Genomic DNA, 15542 nt, shown 5'->3' on the forward strand with positions numbered 1-15542 from the left:
CATGTAAGACACATATAAAATCACTGTAACATAAAACAGAGGAACTTGGTTTACAGGTGTCAGCAAAGTAAATGCTAATATGCCCTGAAGAAATAGGATAGGAATCAAAATTAGGAATCAAGCCCCAGTGACTGGGAGGATTTCTAAAACTAAAGAACTTGGGAAAAAGTCATAGTTCAGTTGTCTAAAGTCCCAAACTGAAAATAGGGAGATAGGTTTGAAATGTGAAATGTGTGTGCATTGCGGGGGGAGGGGTTATTATGAAGGGGACCTTCTATGACTAGCTGAGGAATGAATCTGTTATTACTTTAGCAATAAATTACACAGATAGTTTTTGGACAGAAGAATGACTGTCAGATTTGCCCTTTAAGAAAACTGTTGTGATAACAGTGTCCCTAGGGTAAAGGAGAGAAGGGCAAAGACTAAAGGTTAGATCAGGTTATTTCAACTGTCCAGGTAATCAGTAGTCAGAAAAAGAACATGGATGACTAGGGTTGAATTGAAAAGGAGGAGACCCAAAAAACAAATACGCACATGAGCAGGCAGCTAAATTATGACAAGAAAGACTTTGAAATCTTTCCAAAAAAAGATATTTCTTAACTTTCTGTTAGAAATAAACCCTGACCATAAAAGTGAAGTATATATGTACAATATTTGCAATGCCTTCACAATACAATATTCTGGGGAAAAGTGATGTTTTTCTACACATACTGATAACCTGCAAAAGTTCAGTCAATTAGATTTGATGGTTTCCTCTTATGCCAATTTTCTTTAGGAGATAAATGAGGAGCAAAGAGGAGTAACAAGTATTGTCCTGGTATCTGGCACTCAGGTTAGTGAGTCCTAGGCGATTATCATACAGGCATTATATAGCTGGGATAGCAATTCACAAAATAAAACACTAATTCTACAAATAACAGATGCTAGAGAGGGTACGGAGAAAAGGGAACCCTCTTACATTACAAGTGGGAATGTAAATTGGTGCAGTCACTATGGCAAACAGTACAGAGGTTCCTTAAAAAACTAAAAATAGGGTTGCCATATGATCCAGCAATCCCACCCCTGAGCACATATCTAGAGAAAACTATAATTTGAAAAGACACATGCACCTCAGTGTTCATAGCAGCACTATTTATAATGGCCAAGACATGAAGTAAGGTAAATAAATGTCCACTGACACATGAATGGATAAAAAAGAATACACACACACACACACAGAGGAATACTGCTCGGCCATAAAAAAGAATGAAATGCCATTTGCAGCAACATGGATAGACCTAGAGATTATCATACCAAGTGAAGTAAGTCAGAAGAGAAAAGCGCATACTATATGATCTCACTTGCATTTGGAATCTAAAATATGACAGAAATGAACTTATTTATAAAACAGAAGCAGACTCACAGACAAAGAAAACAAACTTATGGTTACCAAAGGGGAAAGGGGAAGGGATAAATTAGGAGCATGGATTAGCAGACACAAAGTACTATATATAACACAGATAAACAATAAAGCCCTACTGTATAGCACAAGGAGCTGTATTCACCATCATACAATAAACCATAATGGAAAAGAATACGAAAAAGAATACGTATATATATGTATACCTGAATCACTTAGCTGTGCACCAGAAGCTAACACAACACTGTAAATCAAGTATCCATCAATAAAAATTTTTCAAAAATAAATAAACTACTACTGAGCAAAAGATATGACTCTTAGTCAAGGAACTAGTAACAACATTTAACTATTTCCACAATCTTTAAAATTTCCCTTTAATCTTAATGTGAGTTTAGAAAATGTCAAATTTTATTCTGAAATTTTATATTTAAATATTATATTTAATATAATTGCTGTAAAAGGATTCAAGATACAGATTTATTTACCCTCTTAAACAGTTGTTGTAGGGGAGCCAGCAACAATCTTTTCTATATAAAATCTAATATCCCTAAATCAGTGGTGTTCATATAAACCACTCAAATCTGACAAAACTAGTAAATTACTTTAATATAGTTAGTAATGACTAAAACCTATTGAGCACTTACTAAGTGACAGATTCTCCTAGGTGATTTGCCCACATTAATTCATTGAATCCTGACTATAACCCTTTGCACTAGATACAACCATTTCACATCTATAAGATGTGAAAACCGAAGAGAGGTTAAGCAACTTGTCCTGGACATCAATGTCTTCAATACAATAGCAATATATACAACAAAGCAATACACTTATTTTAATACCATTTGGTCACACTTATGTTCTTTTTAAAAAATGGTTTTGAAAAAGGGCTGTCTGTATTAAGGGACACATATCAATGAGTAAGTCTTTAAAAACATTAGTTAACTCCTTGTCCTTCTTTACTATACAACCCATTTGATTTGATGTTTTTAACATTTCAGGTAAAATATATTCTAATTTAACAACTATAAGTCCACTAATAACCTATTATAAATGTAAACATTTCTTCAAGTTAAGAAGAAGCAATAGTTTTTTACAGTCTATTGAAACTATGGCAAAATACCAATAGGCATTATTCATAACTATTTTAAGGGACCACACCCAACATCAGTATTAAAAAAAGAGTGAAACACTATCATTTTCAGCCACAGCAATGACTTTTAAAATGTAGCATTTATTGACGTCAAAATCAAGTGCTTGCTACTGTCAGTATTCCACCTTAGAAAGAAACAGTTCAGAAAAATTATTAAGAAGCACACAACATAAATCCTGACTAATACACATTAAGACTAAGCATTCAAGGTAAGTGAACTTAATTTTAGAAAGATTTAAATAATTAGCATTTCATTCAAATTAATTGCATATGTCTAACAAGGTATATAGGTGGAAAATGTTGTCATTTTCAGAATACTGGCTGTCTTACTTTGTCATTAGCTAGGGGAATGCTTAACTCCAAAAGAGCTATTAAAGGAAAAAAGCAGTTAACAATTAAAGAACTATAGTAATTTTGCCAAAACATATTAAGGGAAAGAATAGTTTACAAAAATACAAAGAGTTAAGAAGTACAGTCTCAATCCAGACAATTTTTTAGATTTAGACAGCCCATCGTCTATCCTCTAGCTGGGGGGAGGCAGAGAAGAAAGGAAGTGAGGGAGGAGGCAGTAGAAAGGGAGATCTATAAAATATAAAACAAGCATATAGTGCTGGAATTCTCATCACCACTACATCTGATTCAAAACAGGGAAAAACTTTCTAAGCATCATGAGACAGGATGTTCTATTCTGTCCAGAAACTTACATGAGAAAATCTACTACACCAAAGTAGGGAATTTAATGGAATGAAAGCTTTTGGCAGCTATTTTTTGGCGACTAAACTCAGTTTTATAATGACAAAACTATTAAGAAATGAAATGAAAGCTAAGTCAACTGATCATGAGGGAGGATCAAATAAGAATTGTAAACTTTATTTTCCACCAGAAATCTTTGAGATTATGAATAGAAAATCCATATGAAGATTTTCTACCACCAACTAATAAAGTTAAGAGAGATCAGTAGTGTGGCTTTAGAGATCTTCACATTTAAAATAAATACTGAGAAGTATATGTTACTCTCTAAAAAAATGATTCCTCTCATCTTAATAATACAAATAAGTATCAATAATCTAAGATCTAACAAAGCATTTAATCATCAAATAGTTTTGAAATCTTACTGGGAGCAACAGTAAAAAGTTTCATAAAGAAAGTACTTTAGAAATATGGTGGTTTTTAAAAAAATCTTTTAAAGTTCCACAAATTGTTGAATGGTTGGCATAATTCTAAAAATCTGTCTCTGCTACAAATAAATTTAAAATAGTAAAAGCACAAAGAACATAATTCAAAATAGAAAACACATAGAATAGTTTTGCATAGACTAATGTAAGGAACATTCTCCGTTCTCTTTTAAGGAAACACAACTGAGTTTCTTCTCCTTTGGCTTACATGCCAGGTCTGGCATTCAAGTAATTTTGCAGACCTAACAGTCGGTTTCAAAATTTCCCATAACATGTTCTTTAGACCCAATGAAATATTATAAAGAGAAGAGGAGGGAGGCTTTCAAAAGCAAACAAATTTAAGAAATACTCCATTACCCAAACTCTTTAAAAATCCAACATATACATTAGCATGTTAAAAGCCCTGAAAAGTCACAAACTCTGTTGATATAACACCTATTAATTTTTCTGAGTCAATGTTCTCCAGATAATGTCTGGAAAATCTTTGTTTTCTAATCATTTATTAACTTGGAGTCTCTGACTTTTTCCTTCAGTTCAGTTAGTTCAGTCGCTCAGTCATGTCCAACTCTGAGATCCTATGGACTGCAGCACGCCAGGCTTCCCTGTTCATCACCAACTCCTGGAGCTTGCTCAAACTCACGTCCATCAAGTTGGTGATGCCATCCAACCATCTCATCCTCTGTCGTCCTCTTCTCCTTCAATCTTCAATCTTTCCCAGCATCAGGGTCTATTCCAATGAGTCATTTCTTCACATCAGGTGGCCAAAGTATTGGAAGCTTTCAGCATCAGTCCTTCCAATAAATATTCAGGATTGATTTCCTTTAGGATGGACTGGTTGGATCTCCTAGCAGTCCAAGGGACTCTCAGCAGTCTTCTCCAACACCACAGTTCAAAAGCATCAATTCTTCTGCACTCAGCTTTCTTTATAGTACAACTCTCACATCCATACATGGCTATTGGAAAAACCACACTTTTGACCAAACGGACATTTGTCGGCAAAGTAATGTCTCTGCTTTTTAATATGCTGTCTAGGTTGGTCATAGCTTTTCTTCCAAGGAGCAAGTGTTTTCATTTCATGGCTGTAGTCACCATTTGCAGTGATTTGGGAGCCCAAGAAAAGAAAGTCTGTCACTGTTTCCATTGTTTCCCCATCTATTTCCCATGAAGTGATGGGACGGGATGCCATGATCTTAGCTTTCTGAATGTTGAGTTTTAAGCCAGCTTTTTCACTCTCCTCTTTCACTGTCATCAAGAGGCTCTTAGTTCCTCTTCGCTTTCTGTCATAAGGGTGGTTGGTGTCATCCGCTTATCTGAGGTTACTGATGTTTCTCCTGGCAATCTTGATTCTAGCTTGTGCTTCATCTAGTCCGGCATTTCGCATGATGGACTCTGCATATAAGTTAAATAAGCAGAGTGACAATATACAGCCTTGATGTACTCTTTTCCCAATTTGGAACCAGTCTGTTGTCCCTGTACAGTTCTAATGGTTGCTGCATACAGATTTTTCAGGAGGCAGGTCAGCTGCTCTGGTATTCCCATCTCTTTCAGAACGTTCCACAGTTTGTTGTGATCCACAGAGTCACAACAAACTGTGGAACTTTTTCCTTAAGTGACATTAAATAAAGGCTCTATATCAAAGTGACTTTTTTGCCCATTGTGGATGTTTTATCTGTATTTTTAAGGAAAGTTAAAATTTTAAATGTAATGACTTGCCTTATATTCATAATGTAGTACAGAGTAATGGGGGGTGGGGGCGGGTCCTTCTCCCAAGCCCAAGGAATAGGCAGGCAGGCACAAGCTCTCTCTGCAGACACAAATGGCTGCCACATATGCCTCCTAGGCAGGTTTTTAAATATTAAATACCTCAGAAATCAGGTCTCTAGGAAAGGAGGAGGAGCAGACTACCTCAAAGGCAGTGGTCATTTGAAGATTCAGAGATGGTTTTCAAGATCATTTAGGGTTATCTTATCCCTCACTTCATACAGAAGGAATTTAAGGCCCAGAGACAGAGACAGGGTTCAAGACCAAGTCTTCTCACTTCAGATCTCAGGCTCATTCCTCTAGGTCATGCTGCCTCCTGGGCCTTATGGAGGGGTGGATCTGTGTAAGCTGAAGAGAGAGCAGCTGGGCACCTACTATAAACAGCAATAAGCTAAACAAACAGCATTATCAAACACCCAGCTTCAGCCTTAGGAAGTTAAAGAAAATTAAGAAAAAGCTGATTTTGTCTCATTAGACTAATCATCATCATATGCCAAAGCTCATTTCTTGATAACATTTTAAAAAACGAGTATGTTTTAGGTCAAATCACTTTATATTTGAGTTCATATTAGATCCTATACCTAAGCAGTAGATGTTAGAGATGAGGCATATAAGTAACTTGAGGGAGACAGGTGATTAAAACATGGCTGTCAAACTTTTTAATTTCCAAAGCTTTCATTTTGATTCCATATTCATAACATGCTTTGTTAGCTGTTAAAGTTACATATTCAGATAGCTGAGATTATTTCAAAATGTAGATGTTTTAACCCTTAAATTCTGTGATGTCAGCTGATCACATCCTAGTCATTCCTAGACAGATATCACAAATCTTGGATGTGATAAAGCATATAGTCCTTTTCCCTTTCCTTTTGCAAACCAAATATTTCCTCTGAGCTAATTATTTTCCTGGGCTAAAATCCTAAACTTCCTAAATCTATCATCAGTCAGTTCAGTTGCTCAGTCATGTCCGACTCTTTGCAACCCCATGGACTGCAGCACACCAGGCCTCCCTGTCCATCACCAACTCCCGGAGTTTACTCAAACTCATGTCCATTGAGTTGGTAATGCCATCTATCTATCAGCAATACTAGCAATTATTAAGGAAAAAAGAAAACTACACTTTAAAATTTTTAAAGTGCTATTTCTTTTTAAAATACAAAATAAACATACATTAGATAACACAGACTCTAAATAGTTTTAAATGCAAACATACTAACCTGTGTAAGAAATATGACTGACCCTAATCTTTGGGATTTTTTTCTTTTCAAACTCTTATAAAGAAGAATCAAATAAGTACAAGCCTAAGAAGTGTTCAAAGAGTCATTCCCACTCCTTGTACAAAAAAACGATAAAAGCAAATTAAGTTGCCATAGTTTTCACAATGTCTTTTCTTAATAAGAGGAAAACTGACATTAATTTTTTTCATTATCTATGAGATTAAAATCTGACTTAACATTGGACCCCTTGAGCTAGGAGAAAATATGGATTGTTTCCTCCCATTTCTTCTCATTCTGTTAAAGTAAAGCTTCTTAAAATACCCCCTTTTTCATAGTCTTTAGCAATACAGGGAATCACCTTGACCCATTAAAATTTTAATTCAAGGAGAAAGGATACTCTTGAAACATTTTAAAACTTTATGGATTTATTTTGTTGAAGGACTCATGCCAAATTTTTGACTTGAACTAATTTTTTTTTCAGTGGTGGCTTGTTTGATTTTTGTCTGTTTTGAGAGGAGGTAGAAAAAGAGTTAAGGGAGTTCAGAGTTAAGAGGTGGGATGCAATTACTCACAATCTCACTCCAGTCTCTGGTTCCCCCTCCTCCCAACCAAAGAATGGATGGTCTCCACTAAAGTTAAAGTCTAAATGGCTGAGAAAAGAAATTCATTAAGTGAGAAATTCACTGCATGGTAAATCATGTGGTATCTCTGATTACTTAATGATCAGCAAAGCATGATCACTATCATTCTTTGTACGTAAGTATAATGGCTTTCATTGTTTGTTTTTGCTTAATGGACTCAAAAGACAGACCCTTTTTCACTTGGAATCTGATATATCTAGAGATTATTTTATGGTACCTTTTGTTCTTCTGTGAATTCAGAATTATTGTGTTGAGCTTGGGCCTCTTTTTGTAGGTGTCTTGCTAATCTGTAAGAAGAAACAAACATTCTTTAGAAGTGAAGGACAGCAAAGTATTTCAAGTACAAGGTAAAACAATTTAAATCTTAGAAAACAGTGAAGTACAATAACACTTTCCCTCTGTTTTCAAAGTATAAATCTACACTATCATTAGAATCTAACTTTGTGCAACAATTAAAGTAAGATACAATACTTTTCAAACCATTTCACTGGGATAAATTTCAGCTCAAAACCATAAAAACAGAATCATAGAGCTGGAAAGAATTTCAAATGACATCTAATTCAACTTTCTTCAGTACACATGATTTTCTTCTACAATAAACCAACAGCAGTTGTCCAGATTCAGCTTAAGCACTTCCAGTGAACACCAATAATAGTACTGACTGGAGATATTTTATCAGTCTATCATTAATTTGCTGATAAGACTAGTTCAAATTACAGCTGTAACAAAGTGATGATACTCTATCAAATTATACTTTTGAACATATCTTTCAAGGCAAATAAAGAAAATTCCCTACTGATCAGACATGGAAATCATTATTTGCCCAGTTAACATCATACTTATAAACAGCAGCTAGTCTTGGATGAACTTTCAAGGATAGATGTGTGTTACAAGTCTAAGCTCAACAATAAAGATCCAGAGCTGTTTCTGAGACACCAAAAACCAAAGGAGTGATGCTTACAGCTAAACAATAAAAAGAGAAATAACTAAATTTAAAAATGAGTAAAGGATTTGACTGACAGACATTTTTCTCCAAAGAAGATATAAAAGTGGCCAATAAGCACATGAATATAATATCATTAGTCATTAGAGAAATATAAATCAAAACCACAATGAGATACCACTACACACCCACCAGGATGGGTATAACTTTTAAAACAGGGGAGAAAACTTACAATGCGTGTTGGCAAGGATGTGAAAACTAGAATCCTTACACTTCAGTAAGGAAAGTAAAATGGTACAGTCATTGTGGAAAACAATTTGGCAGCTCCTCAAAAAGTTAAACATAGAGTTACCGTATAACCCACCAGTTTCAAAATCCTATGTATATTTCCAAGAGGACAGAAAACATGTTCACACACACATACACAGTACATAAATGTTCACAGCAGCAGCATTTTGCATGATAGCCAAAAAGTGCAAATACCCCAGGTAAATAAAATGTGGTGCACACATTCAAAGGAATATTATTTGACCATAAAGAATAAAATACTAATACATGCTACAACATGGATGAACCTTAAAAACATTAAACTAAATGAAAGAAGTCAGATGTAAATGATCATGTATTACCTGATTCCATTTGCATGAAATATCCAGAATGGGTAAATCCATAGAGATATAAAGCAGCTTAGTGGTTGTCAGGGGCTTGGGAAAGGTGAGAATTAGCAGTGACCCATTTCAGGTAAAGGGTTTCTTATGAGGGTGATGGAAATGCTCTGGAATTAGATAGTGGTGATGCTGGCATAACATTATGAATAGACTAAAATCTACCAAACTGTACAACCTCACAGTGATAAATTTCATGTTATATGATATTTATTTTAATTTTTAAAATTTGTGGGGTAGCAGGGGGTGAGGGAACCAAAGAACCAAAAGGACTTTTTTGGTGAAACATTTTATAACTGGCTAAAGAATCTGAAATTACAATTCCCAAGCATACTATACTATCCCAAGTAGGGAACAGAGGCAGGGACACAAGAGGTGCCTGTGCTGGATTTCCTACCAAGCCACAGCAAAAGAAGTTCACCATGTTTCCAAAAAGTCTTAGATGGAAGTTCCATTCTATGTAATCGTATCTTTAAAGATCAGGCATCAAGTTCACTTGAAGACCTCTATTCAGTCTATGAAAGGTCCACATTCGTCTAATCATAACCCAAGAAACTCCTACATGAAATCATAACGTTTACCAGGATAGTTCTACTATGTTACTTAAAATGTTTCCATCCATTTGTTTCTTTTCCTCCCAAACTGGAAATCCCAGAATATTTTTCCTAAAATGTCATTCCCAGACCCACTCTTTGCAGATTTTAAGCAGGAGTAAGTATAATTAGAAATAGACAAAGCCATACCTGTCCCTTACAGTACTTCATTTACTTTCTAATTCTTGCTAGTCTACCATCTACATATAGTTCTCTTTAGGAATCACAGTCTACACTTAACAATGTCAACTGTACATCCCTGAATTCAGGGAAGCTATAGTGTGGCAGTTTCTTTATTTGACTAGCTCCATTTACTTGGAGAATCCCATGGACAAAGGAGCCTGGTGGACTGCAGTCCACAGGGTCACCCGAATCGGACACAACTGAAGCAACTTAGCACACACACACACCCACACAATATGCCAATAGTGACTGTTAACCTAAGCAGGTCACTGTCAGAAGAAAGACTATAGGAAATATTTGCAAATCATATATCCTATCTGATGAAGGACTTACATCCAGAATATACCAAAAAACCCTTCTAACTCAATAGGGAAAAGATAACTGAAAGAGAGGCAAAAGGTTTGAAGCCATTTTACAAACAAGATTTACAAGGAAAATAAGCATCAGAGATGCTCAGGATCATTAGTTGTAACAGAAAGGCAAATTAAAACCAGTGAAATGCACTATATACCCACTAGAATGGCTATAATCAGAGAGACACATGATAACAAATGCTGCCAAGGTGGATAAACAGGAACTCTCATATATTGGTGGTAGAAATGTAAAATGGTACACCCAGTTTGATCAACCATTTGGCAGTTTCCTTTTAAAAATCAGACATAAATTTACCATATGAGCCAGCAATTCCACTCCGTGGCTATCTACCTAAGAAGAATGAAAATACATGTGCACACACGGACTTGCATGTAAATGTTCACAGCAGTATTAAAAAACTAGAAAGAATTCAAATGTCCATCGATTAGTGAATGGATACACAAAATATGGTATATCCATACAAAGCACTGTTACTCATCAGTAACAAGGAACAAAAGACTGATACATGCAACAACATGGATGAAACTCAAACACAGGATGCTAAATGAAAGATCATACAGATCATACATCACATACAGATCATATGATTCAATTTACATAAAATGTCCAGAAAAGAGCGGGAATATGGAGTGACTGCAAATGTGCAAAGAGATCTTTGTGGGGTGATAGAAATGCTGTAAAACTTGATTGTACTGATGGTTGTGCAACTTGGTAAATATACTAAAAATTCATTGAATTGTAAAATGGTGAATTTCACTGTAGATAAATTAAACCTCAATAAAGTTTTTTTTTTAACTTTTTTAAAAACCTAGGCAAGAAAGCCAAACCCATAAACGACTGCACCATTTTAAGACAAAATGAGACATAAATCTGTCCACTGAGGAAAAACCCACATGCTCTAGGAATCAAAGAGAAGGTAAAAGAGTTGACATTCTATTAGTAAAGGTGAGAAACCTACCAACTGTTCTTCTCTAGAGAATAACCTCATACAAGGGTGCCTACAGTTAATACAGGACTATTCTCAAGGGGAAGTTTTAAATATACTTAACGAACATAAACAAGTAACCCACAGAGTCCCACAGCAATCGATGACAGTTCTTCTCAAACTATCTAGCGTGAAGGACGAGCTTCCCCCCCCAAATCTGTTCTAGCCTAATGCTTTTATAAAATAAAATAAAAAACTATCACAAAGATGTCAAACTTCAATAAAGTTCCTAAATCTTAAATCCCAATATCTTTACTTATCTCACTGCATACCAATAACAGTTTACAGACCAGCAAAGATCTGGGACCACACCTTGAGAGGTGCTGATATCAGACACAGTAAAGATGATTAATAGGTATTATCCAATCTTCAAACTCACCCATTCATTTAACAAATATTTATTGAGCATCCATGTGCTGGATCAATACCTTAAGACTGATTCTATGAAATAGGGAAAAGAGGGTCCATGCCACTCTACCCTAAGTTAGGGGGCAGGTACCCCACCCCCAGGCTGCTGAAAAAGGTAACCTGATAGGTAAGAGTTGTTTTTAATTGACCATGCATATTTGGGGGAGCAATTTTAGTTTTGACATAATTTGTTTAGATTTTCCAATAGTATTGTGGCATCAACTCCTTAATGCTTCCACAGCATACTCCTGAATCAAGCCATTCACTAGAATACAATAATTACATAATATCTAGATAAGAGACGGAAATGGCAACCCACTCCAGTATTCTTGCCTGCAGAATTCCATGCACAGAGGAGCCTGGTGGAGTACAGTCCATGGGATCGTGAAGAGTTGGTCACGACTGAGTCACACACACACACACACACACACACACACACACACACACACAGCAGCCTACTACTACTCTGGACACTAAGCATACAGTAGAGAACAAAACAGACAACTCCCCCTATTTTCTGTCCTCAAAGAGCTTACATCCAAGTGGAGAGGGAGACAACAAACCAAATGAATACAAAAAGTATATTGTATTTTAAATGGCGGTAAATACTATGGAAAAAACCAAGATTAGGGGGCTGGATTTGGAAAAGTGAGGTAAGAGGGACTGGGAGTGGATAGCAGACTTAACCGAGCAATTTTATTTAATTAATTTCTATTGGAGTATATTTGCTTTACAATGTTAAGTTGGTTTATGCTATACAGCAAAGTGAATCAGCTGTATGTTTACACATATCCTCTCTTTTTTGGATTTCCTTCCCACTTAGGTCACTGCAGGGCACTGAGTAGAATTCCCTGTGCTCTACAGTAGGTTCTCATTAGTTGTGTATTTTATACACAGTATTAACAGTTTATACATGTCGATCTGTCTCCCAATTCAGTCCACCCACCCTCCTTTTAACCCGGCAGTTTTAAATAGGGTGGCCAGAGAGGGTCTCACAGGGAAGATAATACTTGGACAAAGACCTGAAGGAGGTGATCCAACAACCCAAACAGACAACAGGGAGTGTTCCAGAAAAAGGACAAATGGACTAAAGCAGAAGCAGGCTTCAGGAAACAGTAAGGAGAGTGGCAGCACTTACTCTTTTCATACTTCTGTGACAGAAATACCCATTTGTTTTAAAATCCTCCATTAGACTCAGTACTATGAGGGTGGAGATCAAATGTTATTCATGTCTATATGCTTAGCTCTCACTTGCTGAGTGATGAAACTGTTCAAGCTATGATATTCTTACAATAAGTACAAACATGCTTATTCCTTCTCTCAACATCAACATCCCATGAACACACTCCTGTATGTTGTAGGGTTGTAAAAACACTGCTGGCTTCCCCATCAGACGGGCCAGTTCTCCCAGACGCCTCCTCCTTCTCTCAATATCTAGTTAGTGGCTAAATCCTGTCCATTCTTTCTCACATCATTTAGTGGCTCTCAAATCTTCTCTTTTTCGGCAGCTTTTCTCACAGATAATTCAAATGAAAAAGACGTTTGGCCTTCAAATTTGTGAGTACATTAATTTTAAATTCAACTTTATTGTATATGTAGCCTATATGTTTACAAAGTTTAAGCCAATCATGACATATTTCTATTCAAATTTGACACTGGTGGTTTTTATAATAATTTGAGAATTACTCTGAATCATGACGTTCAAGGTTAGTAACTGAGGTTCAACAATAGATTCGTCTGTGCCTATTACTCCCTTACTGAGATGTTTTTAGAAATTCCAGCTAAACAGCTTGCATATTCAATTTTCCTTTGTAACTTCAATTGGACATGGTATTCTTCACTTTCCATTGTAAGGTCTGCTGCTGAGTGCCAACAGCTGCGAGGTCCCACCATCACAAGTAAAGGGCAGCTTTAGATTTCAGGTCCTGCAAGTTCAGTTAACATAGAATGAGGATGCCCAGTGCTCACTAACTGGCTGCAGAATGGAAGGATACATTCTCTGGTAAAAAAAGGAAGTCTTCTACCGTGTCCAATTCACTTATACAATGTATCAAAACATTTGCGTTTAACAAAATGTCTTAAACAGAGCAGACAGGATTTGAAATTAAAAAAAATCCCATACTTCAGTGACTCCAGGTAATCCCATTAACCTGAGCTTCAGTTTCCACACTTGTAAAATGAGAATAATAATATTCTTACTGAGCAGTTGCAAGAGTAAGTGAAATCAAGTGAAAGTGTGAAACAAAAGCCAGAAGTTATCACACATGGCAAAATGGCCCAAAGCATGGTGGTTTTCAGGGCTTTTGAAAAATGGCAGGCAATTCAAAGTCAGTAAGGTGAAATTGAAAACATCTATGCAGGATTTCTCTGGCGGTCCAGTGGCTAAAACTTCCGCCTTCCAATACAGGTGGTGCGGGTTCAATCCCTGATTGGGGAGCTGGACCCCCCACATGCCTGGCAGCCAAGAAACCAAAACAGAAGCAATATTTTAACAAATTCAATAAAGATTTTCAAAACGGTTCATATTAAGAAAAAAGCTTTTAAAAACATCTACGCATTTAAATTACCTTAAAAGAATACAGGATTTAGATCTTTCAAGGACCAATCCTGTATTCCTTGCAAAAGACGTTTGAGAAGGAAAAAAAAATGTTTTACTAACACATGGTTTCAAACAATAACTTACTTTAAACCAAGAAGTAATTAATGTCAACAGTTTGCAAACAATAGCATTTTAGCAGGCAGTTCAGTAAAATGTGCAAGAAACCAAGCAAGGTTTTATATATACGCAAACCTGGCCTTATAATTTTAAAAACATCCCTGAAGTTTTGGGAGGAAACCAAAAAGGAAAGAAAACTGGACTTGGGGAGATCAAAGAACCTGGTGCTCACTTGTACCCGGCGGCTATACATTATACACAGGAAAAGGAGGAGGGACCCGAAGAGGGAGTGGTGGCTCCTGTGCGTGGTCTATTAATTCCCATTTTGCTCTCTTCTGTTCACATCCTGCGCGGACTCCACCCAGAGCAACCGAGCGAGGGGCGGGTGGGACTCACCCAGCCTAGCAAATAACAGTCCTAGAAACCGAAACGGATTCGAGGTGAATTGGGAAAACAAGGCTACTCAGAAAGAGGGGTGGAGAAGGGGCGCGAGAGGGGACCTTTCTTTCGTCTGATGAGACCTCCGCTCTCGATGCTTCCCGGGGGCACCCACTCCCCTCAATCGCCACCCGTTCCCTCCTGTCCTACACAGGGGAGGAGGAAGGCACTGTACACAGAGCAAGGCCACTCATCCCTGGAACGTGGGCGGAGAACACAGAAGTATTCCTAAGAGATTCTAAAAGAGAAACTGAGGGGCTGCAACGTGAGAGAGGCGGAAAGGAAACTGCGGAGCGGGGGACCCGGGAGACGGTGGCAAGGAACTCAGTAGTAGCCTGAATGGGCTGGCGCCCCGGGAAAGAAGGGCTACCTGTTGCACTGAACTGGCCCGACGGAGGGCGAAAAACCCCAGAGAGCGGACCGTTGTCTCCGGGGCCAGTGAGGTCTCAGCCCCAGTGCCTGCGGGGCCCCACCCTGAGAAGCCTTGGCTACAGATACAGTGATGAGAGACACCGACAGAAAGAAAGGGGAAGGCGGCCGACTGGAACCCGTCTGGCCCGCTCCCGCAGTTAGTCACTCACATCTGATACTCGTCTATCGCCTCCACCAGCTGGCCCCAAGAGTCGAAGTCGGCGCCTCTCCTAAAACTGGCGCCCCAGCGCTGCAGCAGACTTCGGGTCACCTCCGACATGGCCGGTCCCCACCCGTCCCCTCCCGCCCCTACCCCCAGGAAAGGCTGGGCTCTAGGGCGCCATCCTCCCCGGGCCTGGCCCCGACATTAACAGGGCCAGGAGGAACCGCTACGGCCACCGCCGCCACCCGCCAAGGAGCCGCCCAAGCCCATTTGCCGCCACAGCCAAACTTTGCGGCTCTGAAGCGGCCGCCCCGCCGAAGCTCCGCCCCCGAGGCCCCGCCCCGGGTTAGGTTGAGGCCGCCCCGCTCCCCCAATTGGC

General features: G+C 38.0%; 1 protein-coding gene across 1 annotated transcript in view; it reads right to left on the minus strand.

Moving 5' to 3' along the window:
* The window catches only part of AIDA (axin interactor, dorsalization associated), a 41884-nt gene extending 26415 nt beyond the window's left edge, over positions 1–15469 (minus strand). The window contains exons 1-2 of the mRNA XM_055581954.1: positions 15171–15469; positions 7561–7630 (exon numbers count right to left, since the gene is read on the minus strand). Coding sequence (XP_055437929.1) covers positions 7561–7630; positions 15171–15280 — 180 coding nt within the window. The 5' untranslated portion in view covers positions 15281–15469. The remainder of the gene's footprint in view (positions 1–7560; positions 7631–15170) is intronic.
* Between the last annotated feature and the right edge of the window lie 73 nt (positions 15470–15542).

The sequence above is a fragment of the Bubalus kerabau genome, chromosome 5 (assembly GCF_029407905.1).
Source record: "Bubalus kerabau isolate K-KA32 ecotype Philippines breed swamp buffalo chromosome 5, PCC_UOA_SB_1v2, whole genome shotgun sequence".
Taxonomy (NCBI): Eukaryota; Metazoa; Chordata; class Mammalia; order Artiodactyla; family Bovidae; genus Bubalus; species Bubalus kerabau.